We start from the raw sequence: 25766 nt of genomic DNA on the forward strand, positions 1-25766 counted from the left end.
ATATAATCATATTATATTATATATAATATATAATCATATTATAAAATATAATATTTATATTATAAAATATAATATACAATATTATAAAATATAATTATAAATAAAATATATAATAAACATATTTATTATATATAAATTTAATAAATAAATTTTAATAAATAAATTTATTAAATTTATTATATTTAATTATATATTTCCCTTTTATTTCTCCTTTACTTTATAATTAGGGCACTTACTGATTTTTAAAAACACTGTGTGTGGTTAGGATACGTTATCTGTGTATTTTACTGTAGAATTAGTAAAGGGGACATTGCAAAAGATTTGTTGCAGAAAGGGGCATTATGTATAATCATTCTGACATTATTACAGTGAATTAAAAAGTCAAACTAGACAAATTTACTCAATCATGAAACTCTGTCTTACCTTTGTGGGTTCAAGGGGCTTTCCCCATCATCTGGAATAAGCAAGAAGACACAAATGATCAGTTGAAAAGAAACAAAAAGACTAGTAGAAGGAGAAAGGTCATCGGTGGTAGGAGTATTGGGGAAAGTTGGTGTGCTGATTTTCATATGGGTTCATTGTCAGGGGTATATTGAGAACAAGCTCTCTCTGAGAGATAGGACCCGTGTTAGGCTAAATTAAACATTTTACAGTATTTAATCCAGAGTCTTCTCATCTTTCTTCTCTTCCCATTCAGTGACAACCTCTTCTTTTTCCTCTGGTCCCTGCCTTCAACGTCTTGGCTATTTTTGGTTGTTGTTGATATTGAGATCATTGGTTCTAGAAACACATTACTTTAGCACTTGAGGCCCCCCCATCACTGCAACCTGTGTCACACTCCCCCAGCCACTAGTTGGGCAAGTTAATCACTCACACAAATCCATGCAACATAACAAGGGCTGTCTTCCTCCTCTGGTAACAGAGATGATCACGACCTCCTACCTTAACCCAAACAATGGACTCGGAGAGAGAAAGCTTTAAATATGGCAGCAGGTCTGTCAATCATCCCATGGATAGGTTAAAGGGGAAAAGTGTCTCATGGCTAAATAAATTTAGAAAATATTAGATCAAATGAAGATGGACAAGTATATTTATAACAGGGCATTATTCAGCCTTCAAGGTGATAATGAATGTGCATTTTGAATTTGCAGGACGTGTATGCAGCGTTTTCTCTTTATTTGACCACAGAATCTTAGAAAGGTTAAAATCACCTTGGGACAGGTCAAGGAAAAATTCCCTGTCCTCACAAATGAGTTTATTTATTATTAAAGATTTGGAGGATGGGTGGCCGCTGGTCCTTCTTCATGGTCTGGAGGGTTCTCTAGCCATGTCTCAAAACTGAAGAAAGAGCTTGGGGGAAATGCAGGAATAGTGTGATTCCTACATGGTTATGGAGAATAGGATCTAGGTGGTTCTGAGCACCTGCCTCTGCCCTCTGGATGTGGTTAAATAAACACAAATGTTACACGGAAGGACTGGTTGTAGCTCTTTAAGCAGAGTGTCATACTTTGTCCTTTGTCCTACTCACCCATGCACAGGAGAGTAGATGAAGGAACTTTAGAAAACCTGGAGAGAGCTCAAAACTACGGAACAAGGGGTTCTGCCCTTGAGCAGTTAGGACTGGGTGCTGGAAGTTCTCAGTTCCATGAGAACCCCATCAGGTATAACAGCCATTCTCAGTTACCTGGATTGGAGCATTGGAGCCTTCCTGACCCCTCAGGTGGCCCCTAGTTACCTCTCATGAGAAATGATGAAGAGACACATTAGCTACGAAAAGAAGTTTCTGAGCTCATGGCTGAGCATCTGGGGCAGACAGAGAAAGACTGTTTTAACCCTTAAGAGATGACTCCCTTCTTACACGCCTAGGCCAGAGCTCCTTTTTTAATGAACAATCTGGTAGACACAGCTCCCTTATGAAGGGTCTTCCACCATTGGGTCACGTCCCTGCTTCAGTCCTGCGTGAGCTCCACACATTTTCATGAGGACGTACAGGTATCCTGGTGTATCACACCGGGTCATGACTAAGCAGCTGCTTTTCACACCTCTAGCTTCATTTCTCACTTCCTCCAGAAGCACTTGATTTCTGATTCAGCAGCACTGACTACCTAAACCATTGATCAATAAATGACCATCACATACGAGAATGATGAAGGAGGAGAGCATGACACTTTCCTGTTAGTTCTGGTGATAACAAAGCTTACCTAGACCAGAGGTCCCCAAATGCCAAAGCGCCCACTGGCCTCATCAGAATTCGGAGGTAGGGCTTTTGAGAAATTCAGATTTCCAGGCCCATCTCTAGATCTCCCTATATGAGGCTCTGTACTTTTATAAAGGTAATTCTGATGGGCAGTCAGTTCTCAAGATGACTTCTCTTGGGCTTGTTTTCTTTAACTACAAATGCTTTCAAACATGAACTACTGACATCGTCGTTTCACGGTCCATCCCCAATGACAAGTCAGAAGAAAAGAAGGATAAGACTCTTTCTTATTTACCTTTTTGTCTGAAGCGCTTTCTTAGCAGAGCCAGGAGTGTCCCACACGTCACCAAACCTATTGTCGAAGCCACGGCTCCACCAAGGTAAGTCAGGGCTTGCTGGATTGTCAATGGCCCCGCTGCAAACCAAACACACATGCAGGGCATTAGATGTGTGTTGCGCGAAAGACCATCATTCTTGCAGAAGGATCCCAAGGATTGTGAGATGTGAGATCACGCAGGAGCATCAGAGGTCTTGGCAGGGCAGACAACCTGGCAGGAGAGATCTGGAAGCCATACAAATACTGCGACAGCATGGGAAGCAGGACCTGATTTTATTTCTGATCCTTAAATATCAAACACAATGCCCAGAGGCATCAGGGGAAGGACCTAATAAAGTGAATAAAATGACGAAAGAAGTGGAAGCTTAAGCAAATAAAATAAACCCTGGTTAATTTTGGGGGGAGGGTAATCAAAGATTCAGTCACACAACCAAATGCAGTCATGACAAGCTGTAGAGAAAAACATGAAAAAGTAAAAGGAAGGTGGATGCAATGAACCTTACAGAGAGACGAAGCTTAACGTAAAAAGATCTGTGTGTTTTTACAGGTATGTGACAAAACTCTTCTGAGATAATAAATTAAGAATCTGCATGAAATAACCTCTGGTTAAAAATGTTCTGAAACTGCAAGATGTCTTACACACAGATTACAAAGAAACGAGAGGATTCGTTTGACACATCTGAGCTCTGGAAAAGGAGTGGTGATTGTCTACACAGAGTCACTGAATTTCATTCCCACTGCTCTGCCGAAGGCAAGGAGATTCTGCTGGATTTATCATGAAACATTGATTAACGCAGGGGAAACCCAGTGATGGAGAGCGAGACTGCTGTCAGAAATACACAGAAAAGAAACACCGATTTTTTTACGTTCCTACCCATATGGAAAATATACCTTGGCAGGCTGGCATGGGAGCTGACCACTGGCCGTTCTCTTGGCATGCTGTTCTCGCTGGGCCATTAAGTAACTGGCCCTCTGGACAATGGAAGCTGCAGGTGGATCCATAGCTGAAATTTCCCCAGGGGTTGGAGCAGTTCATCACGCCAGGCTCAGTAATATGCAGCTCAGAGCATTTGACAGCTGTAGGAAAAAAGGATGCAGGAAAACCAAACACTTAGGATGAAGGCAACAGAGGTTATGCTTTCATCTGTAACCTGGCTAGCATGGCCAGCAGATGAGGTCGAAAGTAAAAGATCAGAAAGGAGATGAGCCACTTCTGACATTCACACCAGCTCCTCCAGTATCACACATGCTACGATGTCCACTCAGAGCATGGTAGCCGAAGAACGAGGAGGGGCACACGAGCAGCATTCAGTAAATACCTACTCATGCTCCATCAGTCTTACCTATACTGTTTTCAAAATTTCACTTCTCAAAAATACTACTGTTCTAAGTGTTATTATTACTACCGCTGGTAATGATCTGGCATATCAGCACGTGTTTATTAAAATACTTAATCATTGTTCAGCATAGCTGCGTCCGGAAGTTGGGAGTAGAGATTGCCACCCTCTTAAAACTTTTCTTCGGGGAACTTCTATGGTTCCTAACTTGTCGATAGGAAACTAAAGCTCAGGAAACTATCTCAAATAGACATTATTGAGCAATAGTGACATTTGCAAAGCACCGTTCTGGTCTTCACGGGGAATACAAAGGTGGAAGGGACATAGTACTTCACGTATGGGGTGGTAACTCTTCTAGAGGCATCATGCATGGCTTATCCTTTTAGTTAGGTTCCAATTATGAAAATATGGGATATTTATACTATCACATAATTAATGGAATTGCAACTTGTATTTTGCAATTCTTGTAGTTGGTTCCATGTTCAGCAAGCTTGTTGTTCTCACACATTTGGACATTTGCAAATGTTTCTTCCTTTATGTCTTTCAGACCAGGGCATTTACTTGTGACATAGCAAGGGGAAAAGTGACATGCCTGTGGCACGTTACCTCCAACTGGGATTAGGGTAGATTTCATGGGAGAGTTGACATGTGAAGTGGTCGTTGGGGTTGGATGGGATTTCAACAGGCAGGTACAGCGATGAGCGTGGATGCCAGGTGGAAGATAGCATCAGAACTGCCTGTTCCCTTCACATTACCTCTGCATGCTGGAGATCTTGCTGTCCATTGTCCTGAAGGTCTGCAACTGAGAGCTCTGTCTCCCACGAGTGTGAATCCAGCTTTGCATCCAAAGTAACAAGTGGTATTCAAAGCAAAGGTTCCCAGATGATGCCTACAGGACACTGTTCCTTGCTCTGGAGTGATGAGGGCTGGGCATCGAACCTCTGGAGTACGAGCTGATACTATGCCTGCTGCGAAAATGTGTTTCCATTTAGAGAGCTTCCAACAAAAGGAGCATAACAAAGTTAAGACTGACACAGAATAACTGCCTTCCACTCTTCTTGTAGTAAGGGAGGCTCCAGCAGTAACTCCTCAAGGAAGTTAAGGAAAATTGTTAATCTCAGCTATGGAAAACCAGATGGGAAAAAAATATTTAAAAATATCCTTGGAGAGGGGTCCCTGGGTGGTTTAGTCAGTTTAGCACCCAACTCTTGATGTCAGCTCAGGTCATGAGATCAAGCCCCACGATGAGCTCCACCCTGGGTATGGACCCTGGTTAAGATTCTCTCTCTCCCTCTCCCTGTGCCCCTTCTCCCACCCCACTCATGTGCTTTCTCTCTCTCTCTCAAAAAAAAATATATATGTGTGTATATATATATGGATATATATGGATATATGTATATACATAAAAGCATATATATGTATATACATGTATGTATATATGTATATACATATACATATGTGTGTGTACATATCTATCTATCTATCTATCTATCTATCTAATCTATCATCTATCATCTATCTATCATCTATCTATCTATCTATCTATCTATCTAATCTATCATCTATCATCTATCTATCATCTATCTATCTATCTATCTATCTATCTATCTATCTATCTATCTCCTAGGAGAGATAATTCTCTAGACCAGAAGAAGAATGGGGGTTGGGGCATGGTATCAATGTTACCAATATTAAAAACAAAACAAAACAAAAATTGAAGAGTTGGTGCAGAAATATAAGACATTCAGTAGAAGCAAAATATTCATAAGGCAATTGCCTGCCTTTGCTGCTTTGTTGGGAGGGAGCATTGTCTGCTGGCTGAAGGTCAGCATGAAATGTGAGGTGTGCGTGATGCCATTGGCTTTGTCACTAACTTTCCATGTAGCGGAAAGATGCTCATTGACCTTTCTAAAGCTTGAGATCCTTGATTTGAGAAATTGGATCAGTGACTTCACCCCTTGTATTCCTCCTGGCAATGAAGCAATGGAGACCATTTAATCAACTCGGTAAAGGTCTCTGAGAAAAAGAGGCCAAAATTATGAAAGGAAATTTCAGCTTGAAAATCAATATATCTTGGGTTGCCTGGGTGGTTCAGTCAGTTAAGAGTCTGCCTTCGGCTCAGGTCATGATCTGGAGGTCCTGGGATCAAGCTCTGAGTTGAGGTCTCTGCTCAGGGTGGAGTCTGCTTTTCTCGCTCCCTCTACCCCTTCCCCCCTCTCGTTCTCTTTCTCTCTCTCTCTGTCTCCTAAATAACACCTTAAAAGAATCAGTATATTTTTTTGGGGGCGCCTGGGTGGCACAGCGGTTAAGCATCTGCCTTTGGCTCAGGGCGTGATCCTGGCGTTATGGGATTGAGACCCACATCAGGCTCCTCTGCTATGAGCCTGCTTCTTCCTCTCCCACTCCCCCTGCTTGTGTTCCCTCTCTTGCTGGCTGTCTCTATCTCTGTCGAATAAATGAATAAAATCTTAAAAAAAAAAAAGAATCAGTATATTTTTTATTCACAAAAATAAGAAGTCCTGTCATTCCTTATAAATTTTTAAATCCATAGGCTATGTTTCCTAGATTCCAATAGGTAACCCCTTTTAAAATAAGAAGGACAGCTTTCACAGTAATAATATTATAATGCATACCTGTCACACAGTAAGAGCTTATATAAGTGTTTGTTATTTTTGAAGAAATTTCCGGGAGAAAAGCTGTCTCAGTGAGTGTATACTCTTTTACCTTTGCAGGTTGGTGGAGCTGCTGTCCATTTTCCAGAAGCTGTGCATTCAACATTGTTGGATCCCTCCAGCTTAAAGCCCTTGTTACAGGAGAAATGACAGATGGCGCCAACACTGAATTCCTCATGGGTGTCAGAACAAGCCAGGCTTCCCTGCTCAGGAGCAAATACTTCTGGGCACTTGTTGGCTGGAGAAGCAAATAAATTATGTCACAATCTTCAAGTTTATTCAGAAGCCAGGTTTGCACTGAATTCATTCATTCATTCATGCATCCAACAATTATTTACTGAGCACGTGCTATGTCAGGCATTTTGCCAGGGAGCAGCTATTCCCAATAAATAGGACAGATCATTACTACAGGGGCAGGGGAAGGGATGGTGGGCTCACGGATGAAAGTATAGGTAGAAGTTAAAAAATGAAGAAGTCAAGGATGTAAGCAGTCGTATTTCAGAACCCACAATTTCATCCTCCTCTCAATGCACCTGTGCTTTAGAGACCGCACAGCCTCCCAAGGCTCTCACTAGCCTCTCTGGATGGGTGCCAGGATTCCACTTCTGCCCTTCCTCCTGCTTGAGATGACTTCCTCTTAGATATCCTGCCATCTCCTCAAACTCCATACCATGCAATGCAACGACCATCTTCTGCTCTAAACTATTTCCACCACTTGGATCCCCAGATCATTTTTTAAAACCACGGTTCCCTAGCACAGGAAAGCTGAGAACCTCCTGGTCAAGCTAGATTAGTCCCTGGAAATTCCCTGAACTGAATTCATGTGTACTTGCCTCTGGTTCTTGGCTCATGCTGCCCTGAATTTCTTTCTATTGTCACTGAAAAAACTCCTAGTTCTGTAGGACCCAACTGAACACAGCCTCTGTAGAGCCTCTGCTGGTCATTGTTGCCTGAAAGCTTCTCCTCTGAACACATCAGTCTGTTTGAACTCATATGCTGTCTTGCCACCCGCCATATTATCCCTCACCTACTGGATGGAATGCTTCTAAAACCCAAGAGCCAGGGGTGTTGGGCTGGCTCAGTGGGAAGACCGTGTGGCTCTTGATCTTGGGTTGTGAGTTCGAGCCCCACATTGGGTATAGAGATTACTTACATAAAGAAAAAAAAAAAATCCCAAGAGCCATAAAGCTTTGTGCTTTTCAACAGCTCACACTGCTGGGTCTCAAGAAGTGGTAGTCAGCAATCATTTGTTAAGTGGGTGAATAAATGAATTTTTAATTTAATAACCATTTCCCTCAAAAAAATTTTAGAAATTTTTGCAGTTATATATTTCTGTTAGGATCATGTCTTTGTCTCCATGAAATTCTCTGACATAAGACTATTATTTATCACCAAATATTTGACAAACAGAGGGACTATTCTCTCTTTAAATCCAAGCTATTTGAACGCAATGCCTTGGTCAAGTCAGGTTCACTTGGCTTAGCACTTTTGCCTTAAAAACAAAACAAAATAAAGCAAAACCTTTTGAAGTCTTATGTGGTACCTCATGGGAAAGTGATATTTCTGGCCTTTACATATCGACCCAAGTACTTTTCAGTGACAGGTTATTCGTGAAAAGATTGTGGATCCTTACTGCATGCATCCATTCAAATAACCAAAGTAACGTACTGAATTTCAGTTTAGAATGCTCAAATTTTTGAGTAATTAATAAATTCATGTCTGGCAGATAAATTTCATTTACCAAAAATGTATTACATATGTCGATCAGTGTAAGTCATAGACATTAAATCACCTGTGAATATTTTCACTAAAACAACTCTTTTAGAATCTCTCAGGATTTTATATTTAGCCCAAGAAAATGTATAATGTCAGCTGCAGGACAGTGGGGACCTTGTCAGCTCTTTTCAACACTGTATCCCAGGGAATAGGGCCTGGCGCCTAGTAGGGGTTCTAAAATGTTTGTCAAATGAACGAATAAGTTAGTGTGCACAATTTAATTTGGATGCATTCTAAGGAGGGTGTTTATGGCTGAAAAGAAACAAGAGGCGTTACTGTTTGAAAAAACTGATTGTGTGACCTTCAGTATACAAAGAGAATTCCTACAGCATGAAATCCGCTTGGGGGCTATTGCTTTGATCTCGATTTTGTCAGTCTTGTTCTGCCAAGATTGTAGATAGAGGTTTTTGTTTTTTGGTTGTTATTGTTGTTGTTGTTGTTGTTTTGTATACGAAAAATCTCTGAACCCTCTTAGGTAAGAATTACCCTTGTCCAAACAAAGGCCTCTAAATAACTTTAAGGATTTGACTTTGAATCAAGTAAGGAAGTACGTTTTCCTGCCTGCGACACAGCCTTGATGAGGTAGACGGAAGTCTAACCCCAATCTGGTATATGGTGGGCGCTCGGCAGACGTGGCTGAATCACATTTGTGAAGTTGCCAAGGAAGCTGCTGGAGTGGATGGGGCCTAGGGCAGACGTAGAGGAAGAGATTTTTCCCAGGAAGTGACCTCTTGGGTAACTTGAAAAATAGTCCTTTCCTAAGCCTACCGTAAAACTTCACCAAAACCTGAGTAATTAATTACAAGAAGAATAGAAAACAGATAAGAACTGCTTTTATTACATACTTAGTGCTTTTTTTTGTGCACTTCCAAGGCAGTGCTGTCTATTCTAATGACCTTCACGGATGTTTTTCTGTAACCCATGAAGTAAGTGTACACGATTGCATGTAAATTTGTGAATGGCTGGGTTCACTGGCACTCTGTCATCAACCGACAGCAGACTGGTTTATATTATTTTAAATAAATCTAGTAAATTCTTCCCTATATCTTTGTATTATCTCTTTTTACTTGAGTTACATACAGTTTTTGTCAAGGACATTTTGGAAAGAAGATACAGTATAAATAATAAATTTCTAAACTCAAACTTTAGAAATAAAGACTAGGAACCTCCTTGTAGTCAGAGAAATGTTGGAGGAGTGGATAAAAAAAAAAACAAACCCAGGGGCGCCTGGGTAGCGCAGTGGTTAAGCATCTGCCTTTGGCTCAGGGCGTGATCCCAGCGTTCTGGGTTCGAGCCCCACATCGGGCTCCTCCACTGGGAGCCTGCTTCTTCCTCTCCCACTCCCCCTGCTTGTGTTACCTCTCTCGCTGGCTGTCTCTCTCTGTCAAATAAATAAATAAAATCTTAAAACAAAACAAAAAAAAAACCCCAAAAAACCAAAAAAACCCCCTGAGATGTGAGCCAGCCAGAGTTTAGAGGGTAGCAGTGTGCTATATTATAGGACTTAGATGAGCAGGGACATGGCAGAAGAGCAGAGCTAGGACTGGGACCTGGGACAAGGACCCTCCTTACCCCACTAACATGAGGCTGGTCACTAGGAGTTGGGTCCAGTGGCCAAACATGGTCTCGAGGGTCAATGACAAAGTGATTAGGAGAGCAGTAGTATCAGTCAAGATAGTGGCCCGACAGTTGGGGACATAAAGGTCATAGCAACCAGATACAAGCAATTCAGGAAAGGACTTCAGGTCCTGGAGGAGAAAGGCAGTGAGGAGACTGGGATATCAGGCTGTGCCCAAGTCCCAAAGGGCCCAGGGACTGGTGTTCTAACTAAAAAGGAGATATCTGTAGAACCACTCAAAAATGAGATCTCGCTATTGCACTCTGAAGTGGGAGACCGAGGGCTCCACCGGCCACACTGTCCCGCTAACTCAGTGGCCCTCACGCCCCTCTGATGTATAGCCTAGACTCCACAAAACTCCATGCAAAAATCAGGGTTCTGGGGTCAATGCTGAAGGTTAAAACTTTATGGATTCGAGCATGTAGAAAAGAAGAAGAACGATTTGCCTAAATTCAGAAAATAAATCTGGAGGGTGAGGTGAAGGCACAGACGCAAAAACCAGAGCTCAATGTCAGACTCAGACAAAGCTGCTGGCTCTGGGGGTGCAGCTGCCATCTACAGTCAGGACTGGTTCCAGGCCCTGGGTGGGGCTGGCCTGTACCGTGGGAGGCAAATGCCTCCTCTTGTGGTGAAGAGGGGGCTTGCAGGGGTGAGGGGCAACAGGGGCTTTGGAGATTACATATTGGTTGCATACGTGATTTAAAATTTGAGTGAGATCATTCTTAGGCATTGTTCAGTCTTTAGCCTTTTTTGACAGTGAATTGGAGGACCCGCAGAATGCGGGAAAACAGAGCTTATGGTAAATGCCAGTGGAATAAATGAACGAGCAGATGGAAATAAGGGGGGAAGCATGAGCCCTTAGTGTTACCCCCACAGTGTTCTAGATTCCTCAGGTGCCTGTAGTGTAGCTTTCTGACAGCAGATGGCAGCATTCTACGTCTTCAACCTCAGAATTCTTGACCAGAAGAGAGTTCAGACATTAGCATGTCCACTCCTCTCCTTCTGGAATCTAGAGCACTGAAGCCCACAGGGTGTGATGTGACTTAGATGGCACAGGACTTTGGGAAGAGCAATACAGGTCTTCCGGCATTAATCTTGCCCTCACTCCACAAGAAGGAATACACAATATTTTAGCTTTTTTCATGCAACACTGATAGAGTTCTATCAACACATTCTCTCATCTGATCAGCTGGCATTGCCATTTCTGAAGTTCACTTCAGATGTTAGAATGGCAGCCTGGCCGCTGGCCAGTGGAAAAGAGCACGCTTAGGGGACACGGAGGATTTAGGGACACCGCCGCTGGGTGGCAGTGCAGCGTCAGGGCGACAGCACCAGCCTAGAATCAGGCGAGACCCCAGAGACCCCAGATCGGGTTGGAGTCCAGCTCCACACTTCCCAGCTATTTGGCTTTTGCCTGCTATGGATCCTCTCAAAGCCTCCGTTTCCTCGTCTTTAGAAGGATCATAATAACCATGTTTATGGTTGTCGTGTGGGTGGAACGAGATTCTGTCTGTGAAATAGCGGGTTGTGCTGGTCTTCTTATTACCGAGTACCCCGAACAATACATTGGACCAATGATGCCTTTTGAAAGTAAACGTGAGCTACGAGTTAATTACTTCTATGAACTTCTATTTTAGAGCACACTGAACGCAAGGGACTATTTCATGTTAGCCAGATGCTTGGGGGAGACAAGGAGAGATAGGCTCCGGCTCCTGCCTTTGCGGGTCCTCGAATTCACTGTCAATAGGGCTGTGCTTTTAATGAACTGTACATTTAACCAGTAAATGGTAAGCTGCAGCTGAGCAAGTATTTGTCACATAGCCCCTTCCATGTAGTTGCTGCAGGGATACCGAGATGAAGAAGGCATGGTTCCTGCCCCCGACGACCTCCTAGCCCACGTGGAGGCAGAGCCAGGAGAGAAGGGCCAGAATAGCCTACGAGGTCCTCGAGGGGCAGGGGTGACATCACATGCAGGCCTGCATTAGCGCAGCGCCTGGGGCTTAGCAGTGCTCAGTGAAGGTGAGTGTGGGAAGGAATAAAAAGTCAGTGGAAAAACACCTTATAAGGAAGTAAAAGTCCCGGTAACTTAGCTGAGCTTCAGCACTTACTAAGGGTGTGAATTGCAACAGGTTACTTAACCTCCCCAGCCTCTGCTTCCTCATCTGGGAAATGGAGATGACACTGCCTTTCCCCATTATCTCAGAATGGTGGCAAACATCAAATGTCACAGTGATATTAAAGCACTTTATGAAACTGAAATGTTTAAAGTTACAGGAATATTTAGAGAGCAAGACAGAAATCACCATGCTTTATGGAGAGTGTTTCTTTTAGCTTAGGAACGGTTTTACATGAATCCCTGGTGATTCTTCCTTCTATCATATTATCTGAGAAGCCATAAGAAAGGACAGACCCACAATCCTACCTTCACATAGTGGTGGGGAACCTGTCCAATGTCCAGACGGAGTACAATCCAATATTTGTGGTCCAGATAAAGAGAACCCTTCATCACAGGCGAATCGGCATGTGGTCCTATAACTGGAATTTCCAAGAGGCCGGACACAGGTCACTGTCCCATTCTGAGGGCTTAGCAGAGGGGCGCAGGTAATGGCTACCATGGGCATGTAGAGAGAGGAGAGAAGGGGTCGTTTTAGAACATAGCAACCTGAAATCAGTGTGTGTGCGCACACGTGTGCTTAATCCACAAGGGGAGCATTTGGTTAGAAATGCTGCTTTCTCACCACTTACAGGTCATGGGAGTATAAAATAGCAGCAACTAGGAGTTGATTGGTATCCTGAAACCTTCACGCACAAAGAACTTTAGAGGTCATTTTAAAAGGGAGCTGGTGCTTTGGAAAGATAGCGATGCAGCTCATTTCAGGTGTCCCTGGGTAGGCACGGAAATGGCTGCTTCCTTGACACCTTCAGAAACAGACCTAATGACCTGGCCAGCAAACAGTGACAAAGGATTGAAAATAAGAAAACGAAGTAAAATATGTTCTGCCCCCACAAAAGCTCCTTTCCCCAATCAAGAGGTAGGAAGAATCTGGGTCCAAATTCTTGTGTTCCTTACCGGCCATGTGTCTCTAGACCTTTCTGAAGTTCAGCTGCTTCATCTTTGAAATGGAAAAAATAATACTCCTTGCCTTGCAGGGATCCTCAGTTATATAAAATAATGAGTTAAATCATATGTAAAAATTAAATTTAAAAATATTTTAAAAATCACGGACACGTGGTAGGCACATACATAACTGGCCCTCTGCAAATGCTCTTCCCACAAATGTCATCCTATGGTGACCAGCCCCAGTGACTCTACCGGTTCACTTACAGAAAAGGTAAATTAGATCTCATGGTTCTGTACCACAGTTTATATAGAGAGAGTTTGAGATGCTAGGAGACTTGCTTGGGTTGGAGGTCATGCTCTGCAACTTTGGGCAAGTCACTTAACCTCTCCGAGTCTCAATATCTTTACTTTTAAAATGTGGAGAACGATAGTAAGGAGGGCACGTATTGCATGGTGCACTGGGTGTTATACGCAACTAATGAATCATCGAACTTTACATCAAAAACCAGGGATGTACTGTATGGTGACTAACATAATATAATTAAAAATATTATTATAATAAAAAAATAATAAAAATAATAAAATGTGGAGAATGGCATTGCATAGCTCCCCAAATTTTTAAGGGTCAAATGCAAAAACACTCTGTATGTAAATGTCAATACTTGTCGAGATGTCCCTTTGCCAATTAGTGAAACCATAATCGATGCCCAGATTCAACATGTAGACATTAAAAAACAAAGACGAAGAGAATGCGTGGTTTAGGGGTTTCTTCTTCACTGCTTGGTTTGACTGAATAGTGTATGGCTTTAGACTAGAGTCAGTGATGGTAGGGCTGAAGCCAGGACCATTCTTTAGCCACTGACCAACTGCTTGAGATTCCAAGAGTGTTTTTATACCTTTCTCTTCCCTTTATGCCCTCCCCTCTCCAGCTACATTCCCCTCAACCTGATCAACTTCTCCAAAGACCTAGTCATTTTCGGCCCCTTGAGATGTCTTTCTGTATTCAGTGTGTATGTGTGTGTGGGGGGAGAGAGGAGAGGAGACAAGTCAAGAAGCCTGTAACCTGTAAGGACAAATTGGGAGGGTCTTAGTGCCACGGAATCCATTTCCAGCTCTTCTGTGGTGTTGCCTTCTGATAGCTGGGGTTCTGATAGCCGCATATCAGAAGGCAACAGGGCAAAGGGGGCAGTGAGAACGGAAATTGTCTGATAACGCTCTCTCAGAAGTCTTACAACAGCGAGCGGGTTGCAAGCCCTGCAGTGCCTTCCTGCCCAGCCCACATTTGGGTATTTCACTTGATGCTCACCCAGCAACAATAGGAGAAAGTTCAGTCAAAGTAAACAAAGAGCTAAAAGCAGAAGGGAACTGGAAGGTCACAGGAAGCCATGGTGAGTGCCAGCCTCCTTGCAGTGAAACACCCGTGGGCAGGACAGTATGGGGCAACGAACTGAAACTCTGATTACCGTGATAGAATTGTGGTAACCCTCCTCAGGGATCCCGAGTTCTTCCCCAAAGCCACATGGACTTTGTAATATACCCCGGCTCCCGTGTAGCCAGGATTAAAGCTGAGAAGGCGAGGTCGCAAGCCTCACTCTGGTCTTTCCAGACCCTGCTCGGAAAGTACACTCAAGCCCAGCACCAGTTGCTTGCCATGCTCTCTGCTGCCTGGAAATGCAGGATGTCCGATTCTGCTGAGTTCATTCATTCATTCATTCATTCATTCATTCATTCCATTAATCATTCATTTATTCACTGTTGACCTAACTTAACAGTGGGGTACTGTGTATGTGTGTGTGCACTTGTGTGTGACCTGAATAGCAAGTGGTTTCCTCTTCATTAAAAACACGCGTCTACCTGCTTTCACTCAGATGTTAAAATTCTGTACCAAGTGAAAAGCAAAGGCAAACAATGCAGAAATATTTAGTATTTTACCTACTTGATTTTATGATTAAAATTATATGTGCATCATAAAAATACTAATTGCATAGAGGGAAGTGTGAATGGGGAAAATATCGGAAGAATTCATATAAACCTAACAATGCCTATTTCCCGCTGGGAGTCTTGAAGAGGATTTTTTGTTTCTTTATGTTCTTATTTTTCTGTAGCTTTTACAGATGACAATCTTGCTTTGTAAACGTGATATTGCCACACATACATCCGAAGAATTGGATACATCAAGTGGAAAAAGGAATGGGGAGTCTAAACAGCGCACGTCTGTTCTTCGGTTCCCAAACACAAATGATTAGAACAGTTCTATTTCATACAATACTGGCAGACTACCCCGGCTTTCTGTTCGGTCACGTACAATGCAGATTTACACCCTGAGCCTGAATATGCATGTTTTCTCTTCTGAGGATCCTGTAATCTTGCATTTAGAGATGAAGTTCTTCCTCTTTTCATCACTCTTCACTTTATCCTGAGTATATTTCTCCATCCCTACACAGACCTTGGAGGAGGTTTGCCTCCAGGCACCTGTAAATTCTGCCCCTCCCATTGCACTATTATACTCATAGGTTGCCCCCATTCCACCATTAAACTCCATGGTTCCTAGGAGCAAAGTGCCAGGTCAGCCTTGGGGCAACCATCCTGAAGCTGTTTTTTTTTTTTTTTCCTTCTGGCCTTCTTTCTACGCACTGTTTTTAGCCAGGAGAACAGTGTACCTGGTTCATGATAGAAGCCTCCAGGTCCTGGTAAGGGGTTGGTAGGGGCCATTCCCTATCTCCTATTGCCAAACGTCCTGCCACTCATGTTATCTGCCCGGCCTCTGAAGGCATCTGCATTTGGAATCAAAGGGCTACAGGTTTTATTACAGTGTTTATTAACTTTCCAGTCCATTTCAAGTTTCTGGCCTCTAGATGGTGACCACCCCTAAAATATAGCCTTTTAAAATACAGCCTACAATAGATTTCCAAGATGCTGGAAATAATTCCCCTTACCTTGGCATGCTGGAGGAGGAGAGCTCCAGTTCCCGGTAGCCAAGCACCGCAGCACACTTTGTCCCAGCAGGTGTAAGCCCTCATTGCAGCTGAAGCTGCAGGTTGATTGGTACCTAAAGGCACCAAATGGGTGGGAGCAGTTCACCTGGGCATTGTTTGGAGCCGGAAGATCCTGGCACTGCACAGCTAAGAGGTGAGGAAGTAAGGAAGTAAGGGAGTGAGGACAGAGTAATACGCAAGTACTCATTAATTTTGACCCCTTAATCCTTTCTAGTGCCAACAACAGGGATTTCTGAACAGGGCATGTTTAAACTGGAGGATGAGAAAAGCATCCATCACAATGGCACATGAAGAATTTTATAAGGAAAATTCTAAGCCATTGTTAAGCATTTTGGCAATATGCATGAATAAGTTTTAAAAGATGATATATATATATTTTTAAAGATTTTATTTATTTATTAGACAGAGATAGAGACAGCCAGCGAGAGAGGGAACACAAGCAGAGGGAGTGGGAGAGGAAGAAGCAGGCTCATAGCGGAGGAGCCTGATATGGGGCTTGATCCCATAACGCCGGGATCACGCCCTGAGCCGAAGGCAGACGCTTAACCGCTGTGCCACCCAGGCGCCCCTAAAAGATGATATTTTAAGACCCAAGAATGTACGCTAAGAATGTAATCAAAACGCATATCAAAAAATCAATTCAGAGATTTTTTTATGAAGACATTATTCGTAAGAGCAAAATATTAAAAGTAAACACAAATGCCACTAATCAGGGGCTGAAAATAAATTATGGTGGATCGATGAAAGGAATACTAAAGGTCACTAAAAATGATATATTTCACCTTGAAAAGATATGGGAGGTGTCTCAATGTACAATGTTCTGTGAAAAAGCAGAATAAAAATTATATATACGCTATGATCTCAATCATACAAAATAGATGGTCATAGAAAGAGAACAGGTGCATTCTAATATGTTTTTCTCATCTTAAAAAGCAAAATAAGTCAAGCAGAGAAAAACAATTATCATATAGTTTCACTCATTTATGGAACATAAGAAGTAGGAAGATCGGTAGGAGAAGAAAGGGAAGAAGAAAGGGGGTAAACAGAAGGGGGAATGAACCATGAGAGACTGTGGACTCTGGGAAACAAACTGAGGGCATCAGAGGGGAGGGGGGTGGGGGAATGGGATAGGCTGCTGATGGGTATTAAGGAGGGCACATACTGTATGGTGCACTGGGTGTTATACGCAAGTAATGAATCATGGAACTTTACATCAAAGACTAGGGATGTACTGTATGGTGACTAACATAATATAATAAAAAATATTATTATAATAAAAAATAAAATTAAAATGTGAACAGTAATTGTAACTACCTTATGGAGTTAGACTATAAAGTGCTCAATAAATATTGTCAGCTGGTAGCAGCAACAGCAGGAGCTGCAGTGGTAATGAACAGATAGTGGTAATACTATTAAAAGTATACGTTAGATGCAGACCCTGACCGTCACAGCAGAAAACACCTGGAAAGCCTGGCAAGGGAGTTATTGAGACCACATCTCGGGAAACTTAAGAGAGTATCCAACTATCTCTGGGGTGTGATAAGACATTTACATGCCTGGAGACAAGGATGGCCGCAACAATCTCTTAAGATCCCCCCTCCCTCCCTTTTAAGCACAGCAAAGGGCTCTTTTGTGTCTGTCTCTCAGACAATATATTCACAACACATCCCATTCCCCTCACCACCATGGTGCATGGTCACCTACTCCCTTACTGCCTCATTTCTGAGTTCATTTTTGCATTTTTTTTAAATCTGGTAGAATGCATATGGTATAAAATTTACCATTTATCACTGAACTATTTTTAAGTGCACAGTTCACTGATATGAAGCAAACTCATCTTCTTGTGCAGGCATCACCACGAGCCAGCGATAGAACATCCGTCGTCAGCTCACACTGAAACTCCATACTCATTAAACAGGGACTTTGCATTCCCCTCCTCCCAGCCCCTGACAACCACCATTCTACTTTCTGTCTCTGTGATTTTGACTACTCTAGGGACCACATATGAGTGCACTCATGCCTTATCCTTATCTGTCTTTTTATGACTGGCTTGTTTCACTTAGCATCATGTCCCTGAGGTCATCCATGTTATAACATATGTCAGAATCTCCTTCCTTTTGAAGGCGAAATAATATTCCACTGTATATATCAACCACATTTAGTTTATCCATTCATCCGCTCACAGACACTTGGGTTGCTTCCACATTTTAACTCTCATAAATAATGCTTCTATGGACATGGGTGTACAAATCTTTTTCTCTCTTTGCAACTCTGCTTTCAAATCACTGCCTCATTTGTAAATCAGGGTATGCTTAGATCCAGGGGATTCACATAAATTGCCCAGGGATCCCAGTAAATAGCAACATGAAATGCCAATGTTGTATTTCTGGGACATGACTTTTGTGTGGGGAATCCCTTGTAAAAATAATAATCCTAATGACTTCCCTATGCCTTTGTTCTCCTGTAAGAGCAAAATACTGAAAACTTGAACTATTGAAGGATTACTTTGTAAAATCAGATCACAGACATATGATTTATAAGGTAATGTTATTATTTTACAAATTGCAAAACTCCTAGTAGTTTTAAGCTCATTTTTACACACATTAATTCACAATCACGAATGAGGCATGTAGGTAAGGCAGATAATAATACTCCCATTTTAGAGGAGACACTGAACTTCACCAACCCAACTCCTTCATGCCAACCCACTCCATCAATCAGTGCAAACTTCTCCTTGAGTTTCAACATGCTGTAATGGACATGTGATTTGCTTACCGTCTCATCCCTAAGGCCAGCACAAAGGGCCTATCACTAGTGCTTCTCAGTGCATATCTGATGAATAAATGACTTCTAGATGCAGGTGTGATGCCTTTGATAAACTGAGAGACACAGAAGGAACGTTCCAATGTCACAGTACCTTGACACACCGGGGCTGGCGCTGTCCACCGTCCCAAGTCGGTACACTGGACTAGGTCAGCTCCTTCCAGCCTGAAACCCTCAGCACAATGGAAGCTACAGCTGGTGTTGTCTTGAAATGCTATCGAGGATGGGGAGCAATCCATGCTTCCATGAACAGGACTCTCCAGCGGCCCACAGGCAATGGCTAAATGGAGAAAGTTGTCATCTGAAACTGGGTAATGGAAGGGCTCAGTTCCTTCTCAGGAGAGCCTCTCAAGAGATACATCTTTCCTACCCGTATTATCAGTATGTTCAGAACCCTGACTCCTCCTGTTTCCTAAAGGAAACTGTCTAGAACACCTTCCTATGCCCTCTTTGCCTGGATCACTCACTTGTCCTTTGATTTCAGCTTAGACTACACTGTCTTCAAGAAGTCTTCCCTGCCCTCCCCAGCTCAGGGGTGGGCACTCCTCTAGTGTGCTCCCCATACCCCTCCACCTGCAGACACAATTGTAGCACTGCCCCTTGGGCTCAGTCATTCCTAGTTGTATCCCAGGGCTGGACTTTTAAGGAAAAAGCTGGAATAACACAGCTTATTGTTGACACACTATTACCTAGGCTTATAAAATGATCCTGAGTGGGCCATATCTCGGAAACACAGGATGTCATCCTCATCAGACTTCAATTGTCGAGTGAGTGCAGCTCAAGGAGAGTTCCTGCACAAAATTAATCCCTGAGTGACCTCAGTTCTGATAAAGTCTGGTTTCCTCAGTGCTTCCTTGATAAAGCATTTCGTCTCCAGGGTATTCCTGGGGTTTTTATCAGAGCGTAAAGACCTCCTGTCACACCCTGGGCTTAGACCTCTGGTTTTTACAGACTCGGGGCCTCTAAGAACAACGATCCTTTACGGATGAGAGAAGTGAGGTTCAAAAATGTTAAGTTACTTCCTTAAGGTCTTACATCTGGACAGTAGCAGAGCTGGGCTTGTGATCTAGGTCTCCCGGGCACTCACTGGTCCAATCTTTAATTTCCTGCTCCCCTATCCCCGTTTCTGCCGCATGAGCTGAAAATATGAGGCAACCGCACAGAATTCAGCTCTGTGCTCTTGCGTAACCGTGGAGGGTTGCGTCACAGCCTCTGCCAGCGCAGCCAGCCTCCCTCCATTGTCAGAGTCACCTCCAAAACTACAACAGGGAATCCCCCTCTTTGTCCTAATAGTCACTGTTCTGACTTCCTCTCAAGTAGAAGACTTGTCCCACAGCTTGTATCGCCAGTGAGGCAGGAAGGGAAAAAAAGAGATGGAACTTGAATGCTCAGTCTAATGCTAGCTACTTGACACATGTGATTTCATCGTCTACTTTTTCTTTTTTTTCTTTTTTTTTAAGATTTTATTTATTTATTCGACAGAGAGAGAGACAGCCAGCGAGAGAGGGAACACAAGCAGGGGGAGTGGGAGAGGAAGAAGCAGGCTCATAGCAGAGGAGCCTGATGTGGGGCTCGATCCCACAACGCCGGGATCACGCCCTGAGCCGAAGGCAGACGCTTAACCGCTGTGCCGCCCAGGCGCCCCCATCGTCTACTTTTTCTCTCCTTCTTTCTCACAAAAGCAAGTGGCAATGCTTAGCTCATTCGTGGGTGAGGAAACCATGCCTCCTGGAGGTTGAACAACCTGTTCCAGTGTCAGAGTCTGGAGGAGGCTATCCCAAGGTGCAGAGCCCCTGATCTTTCCACTGTGCTATATCCCTTCCTGGGCGGAAACTCGTACCTTCACAGGCTGGCGAGGGTGCGGTCCACTGGCCAGAGCCAGTGCAGCGGAGTGAGGCCCAGCCCCTCACTTGATAGCCAGGTTCACATTCGAATTTGCAGCTGGAGCCATATGCAAACGCAGCGAGGGGATGCACACAGTCCATGGTTCCTTTGCCGGGGGCTCCCAGGCGCGGACACTGCACAGCTGGAGAGAACAACCAAGGAGACAGAGAAAGATACTAAGGAGAAAACCAGGCCCACAGCCAGAAGGCAGTGGTGAAACTACCTCAGGAAATCCAGGTGGAGCTAGGAATCTAGAAGGGTCAGAGACCCTCATGATGTTTGTTCAGACTTGGAGGACCAGTCCGCAGGGTGACCTTAATCTTAAAGAGAAGGAGTCCTCCCAGCTTTTTCTAATGTCCTCTATTCCCTTTACCTCCATAACCCTGTCCTGGTAGGTCTTCTACTTACAGACGTAGATGCCATCTTTTCCTTCTTGTGTGAAATTTATGAAATTTATGAATGGGGCCATTCAAACAGTGCTGGAGGGCTGTGAGTTTGGGAGAAGGGAGGACTTTTAAATTGAGTTGTAGTGAAATCAGCCTCGTGATTTTCTGGTGCCTGACCCTCTTTTCTTATCCCAGATGTGCCCAGTGTACTGAGGGGCAGGTGGAAGGAGGGTCACGTTGTGCTGGAGTTCAGGCCAACTTCTCCGTAGCCGGCCAGTCATCTGTACTCGCAGCAAGAACTGGGCACAGTGGACATGACACAGCCCCAATCCCCGGAAACTCACCTTCACACACTGGGGCTGCGGCTGTCCACACCCCCGAGGCCGTGCACTGCACCACCTCTGGCCCCACTAATGCAAATCCCTCTTCACAGCTGAAGTGGCAGCTGGACGGGTACTGGAATGCGTCGGCAGAGTGCGGGCAGGTCATGCTTCCTCGCTCAGGAGTCTTCAGGGGCGGGCAGTGGGCAGCTAGAAACAAGCACAGAGCCCCAGTGTGGGAAACCTCAGGACACGACAGCAGCTTTCTATACCTTCCCCAAGTGACGGGCGAGGTGATCCACCCGGTTGGTTAAATGGTACTTTCGGTCGCTGTTTTGAAAGATCCAAACGACCTCATTGTTTATTTACTTTTTAAAGAACAAGGCAAAATTATGAAATTAATAATACTCCGCCCTGAGTACTCATTATTATATCCTGTTTTCAGTTAACAAGGTCCTGTCTCCCTTTGTGATGCTTTTGCCTGAAAACCAGGAATTACGCTGACGACTTCATTCTATAGATACAAAAATCATGAAAATCAAAATCAGTGTTACTCTCGTTGATGGGTGATAGTAAAAATCAGAATTCTCCATCTAATGTGCATCCTCAGGATTTCTCCTGTTTTTTTTTTTTTAATGGAGAAAGCTTGTTTTCCCCCTCTGAAATTCTAGTTGTCAGTGAGGACAGAAGGACGAGGGTCTACATACCTACGCATCGTGGTGGCTCATTCGTCCAGGTTCCAGAAGCCAAGCATTCCAGCTTGCTGGGTCCATTCAGTTCGTACCCTTCAGCGCAGTGGAAACTGCACTCTGAATTGAAAGAGAAGTTTCCCAGGGGGTGGCTGCAGTTCATGTGCACATGTTGAGGGAGATGAAAATCCCCACACTCTGTGACTGTGGGGACAAAATATTGATTTGTTTTTCATTGTGGGTTTAAAGACAATGTCCGGTTTGCTAGAAGCTAGAAGCTATCAGTATAACCCTCTCAGCCCTGTCTTTCTGGGCTTCTAACCCAACCTGGATGTCTTTGCTTGGTTCTTTTGTATTGGCTACATCTTGGGAAATAATCAGTCTTTCACTGGGTTTTATTGCAAATGAGCAAAATCAGCCTTTGTTTTGCTTCCTTTATGTTTCTCTTTTACCTTTTGGGATTTTATGAGCAAATATTCCAAGAATGAAATGTTTCACCCAGAGCGTGTGTCTTGGGATAGTTGGAGTGGGGCCGACTGACAGACCACAGAGAGGGCCAGGACTAGCCTTTCCTCACTGGAGAGTCTCCAACATGATTTGTTTCCTGGCAGCACCTCCAGCACAAGACCAATGGCCACAATAATGTCAACAGAAGAGTAGCCTCACCGTATTCACATTCCGGCCCGTAGAATCCCGGGAAGCAGGAACAGGTGTAGTTCCCGATGGTCTCAACGCACTCTCCTTGCTTGCTACAGGACGTGTCCTGGCAGGAGGCTGCATGGACACAAAGGATCAGAATCATGGGCGTTCCCAGGAGGTGTGAAGAAAAGCTGGATTCTTCCCCAAACCACAGACTCAGCCCCTCTCGGGTAAGACTGAGCCGGCCAGACAACAGAAAATGACCGTGTCCTCTGGTGTGCCAGCCCTGTCCCCGTGAAGGACATCGTAGGAGCCTGCTGGAGCATTGCACCGTCCGTTTTAGGCTGAGTTTAGTGTTGCCTAAGGAGGGATTGCTATGTGTGGCACAGAGAGACAAAAAGTCACTGATGGATGTGTAGACAGAGAAACTCCTCTATGTGGTACAAATAGGTTGTGGCTTTTTTTTTTAAATGTTTTTTTATTATATTACGTTAGTCACCATACAGTACATCCCTGGTTTCTGATGCAAAGTTCGATGTGGCTTTTAACCAAGACTATTCTTAGAGTTGTATTACTACAGGAGCCCCTGTGACAGATAGGACAGCATAAAGGCTAGGAATCAGATGTGGGTGGTCACACATATGTGAGCAGAATCCTGGCTCTGCTGCCAACGATTATGGGACCTCAGACAAGTTACTTCTCCAAGGCCAACCTGCCCAAGATCAGGCCAAAGCCCTTCCGCCTTTTGTTCATTTCAAATCTGCACCCAACACCACATGGTGGAGGAATAGAGGAACCAGATGAGATGTGTAAGACCTCCTGGTTCAAGACAAACAGTTCCACAAAGAGGTGTTTCACAAGTCCAAATATGCCGGGCTTAGGTGTGGAGAGCCTGACTGGCCAGCCAGGCCCTTCTCGGTAAGACTGAATGGAGAGGGGCTGGGGTTTCTTATCTGCAAGAGACTTTTAGGGGGATAGATGTATGCACTAGGTATGTGACGGAGGGTTAGCATTAGAACTGATACTATGAAAGCACTGAGAATGTGTTTACTGATGAGGTGATAGCTGGGGGCAAGGTCTGAGGCTAGACTATACTCTAGTGGAGTTTCCTCTGCACTAAGCTGTGGCCACACGTGGTCCACTTTGGGGTTTATTACAAGAGGAAGTTCATATGTCACAAAGAGGGTTATACTAGATGACCTCTACATTCCGTCTCAACTCCGAGATGCTGTGATTTTAGAAGTCATGCAGATTCTACAGGAGGACATTCCCGAGGCATGCAGCAAGTTTGGCGAAGCTGCACGGGGGCCCTGGGAAGTGTTCCAAGGAACGGGAAGATGCAGGAGGAGCAGTGGCTGAGAGGCAGACATCTGGTCCGCATCTTCCATCCTATCACCTTGACCCCACCAGTGTCTTCCAGCAGAGATGCCTGTCTGCCCTATGCTCTCGGAACATACAAATTTTGTTCTGATTGTAGCTTCTTCAGGATCTCAGAATATTAGAAATGAAAAAACAGTCAAAGGTCTGTAGTCTATTCTACTTGGGTTTCAGGCAGGTTAGTAACTTGTTTATACCTTTGAATCCCCAGGAAAGGACATAATGATGATTCACTGAATGAATCTTTCTTTTGTTAGGGTGTTCTGAGGTCTAACAAATACTGACCTTTAGAGATTTGGTCCGACTTAATTTCTTGTTGCAGTCTACATGTCTATTTCTCATTTATTTCCTACCGAGAGTTGATGGTTCCCTACACCCTTTGTGTCTTGAGTGGCAAAATGAACTCAGTGATAGTGGCTGCCTAGAGTGTTGCGTTGGTGGCGATGGAAACCGACTGTGCTCCAGTGAAATTGCAACAATTAGCAATGTCCGCCATTGTTGCAGGTTAGACGAGTGGCATTGTGCATGTCAGTAGTTCTCAATCCCTTTTCTTCCTTGTGAGTTTTGGCAAGCTTAACTGAGGAAGACGGTCTTGCAGTTATGGATGTTGCAGGTTGGGCAGGGAGAGGAATCAGTGGCAGACTGGTTTGTCTCCCTCTCTGATTTCTTCCCATTCAGTTTTCCCTCCCTTCCCCTATGGTCCTCCACACTATTCCTTATGTTCCACACACGAGTGAAACCATATGATAATTGTCTTTCTCCGCTTGACATATTTCACTTAGCATAATCCCCTCCCGTTCCATCCATGTCAATTTTAGAACATACATAGCAGAGTGTGGCATCTGTAAGATGATTTATGGCATCTACTGGCAACCAAGATAATCTTACAGGGACAGTTCCAGGGAGGCGTAATCCAGGGAGTGTAGGGAACTGACTGGGAGGGCAGCAGGATGAGCTAATAGTCTGGTAATGTCCTTCCTGGCCTACAAAGAACAGGTTGTGATTTTTTTAAATTAATAAATTTGTTCATTTGTTTATAAATTATTTGTAAAATGAGACCCGACTATATGACAATGCATTTATGGATATGTTTTCCCTCAGACAGGAGACTTGAGTGAGGAGAAAGAGAAAGTAGAGGAAAGTGGAGGAAGAGTTCTGAGGGGAGGTATTTATAATTCAAAGTATTTATTTATTTATTTATTTATTTATTTATTCATTTATTACTTTATTTTATTTTTTGTTATGGTCAATTAGCCAGCATATAGTCCATCATTAGTTTTGATGTATACACAACGATTCATTAGTTGTGTATAACACTCATCACCACAGTGCTCATCACCACACGTGCCCTCCTTAATACCCATCATCCAGTTACCCCATCTCCCCACCCCCCTCCCCTCTGTAACCCTGTTTGTTTCCCAGAGTCCAGAGTCTCTCATGGTTTGTCTCCCTCTCTGATTTCTTCCCATTCAGTTTTCCCTCCCTTCCCCTATGGTCCTCCACACTATTCCTTATGTTCCACACACGAGTGAAACCATATGATAATTGTCTTTCTCCGCTTGACATATTTCACTTAGCATAATCCCCTCCCGTTCCATCCATGTCAATTTTAGAACATACATAGCAGAGTGTGGCATCTGTAAGATGATTTATG

General features: G+C 43.7%; 2 protein-coding genes across 10 annotated transcripts in view; one reads left to right on the top strand and one right to left on the bottom strand.

Moving 5' to 3' along the window:
* Nucleotides 1-25766, bottom strand: part of LOC103667691 (selectin P) — a 40430-nt gene that overhangs the window by 2637 nt on the left and 12027 nt on the right. For 2 of the 4 annotated variants that reach the window (XM_008695881.2, XM_040636191.1), the window contains 12 exons: nt 22763-22870; nt 22115-22300; nt 21432-21617; nt 20658-20843; nt 18912-19097; nt 15935-16120; nt 12360-12545; nt 6596-6781; nt 4627-4839; nt 3426-3611; nt 2493-2612; nt 424-454 (listed from right to left, as the gene is read on the bottom strand). In XM_008695881.2, the coding sequence (XP_008694103.1) occupies nt 424-454; nt 2493-2612; nt 3426-3611; nt 4627-4839; nt 6596-6781; nt 12360-12545; nt 15935-16120; nt 18912-19097; nt 20658-20843; nt 21432-21617; nt 22115-22300; nt 22763-22870 (1960 nt within the window). The remainder of the gene's footprint in view (nt 1-423; nt 455-2492; nt 2613-3425; nt 3612-4626; nt 4840-6595; nt 6782-12359; nt 12546-15934; nt 16121-18911; nt 19098-20657; nt 20844-21431; nt 21618-22114; nt 22301-22762; nt 22871-25766) is intronic. The other 2 variants (XM_008695882.2, XM_040636192.1) reach the window with 2 other exon arrangements.
* LOC103667688 overlaps nt 23266-25766 on the top strand; it is a 24304-nt gene continuing 21803 nt past the window's right edge. For 3 of the 6 annotated variants that reach the window (XM_040636195.1, XM_040636193.1, XM_040636194.1), the window contains exon 1: nt 23266-23653. In XM_040636195.1, the coding sequence (XP_040492129.1) occupies nt 23412-23653 (242 nt within the window). In that variant the 5' untranslated portion in view covers nt 23266-23411. The remainder of the gene's footprint in view (nt 23654-25766) is intronic. The other 3 variants (XR_005836361.1, XR_005836365.1, XR_005836364.1) reach the window with 2 other exon arrangements.

This window comes from Ursus maritimus, unplaced genomic scaffold (genome assembly GCF_017311325.1).
Source record: "Ursus maritimus isolate PB19 unplaced genomic scaffold, ASM1731132v1 scaffold_2, whole genome shotgun sequence".
Classification (NCBI taxonomy): Eukaryota; Metazoa; Chordata; class Mammalia; order Carnivora; family Ursidae; genus Ursus; species Ursus maritimus.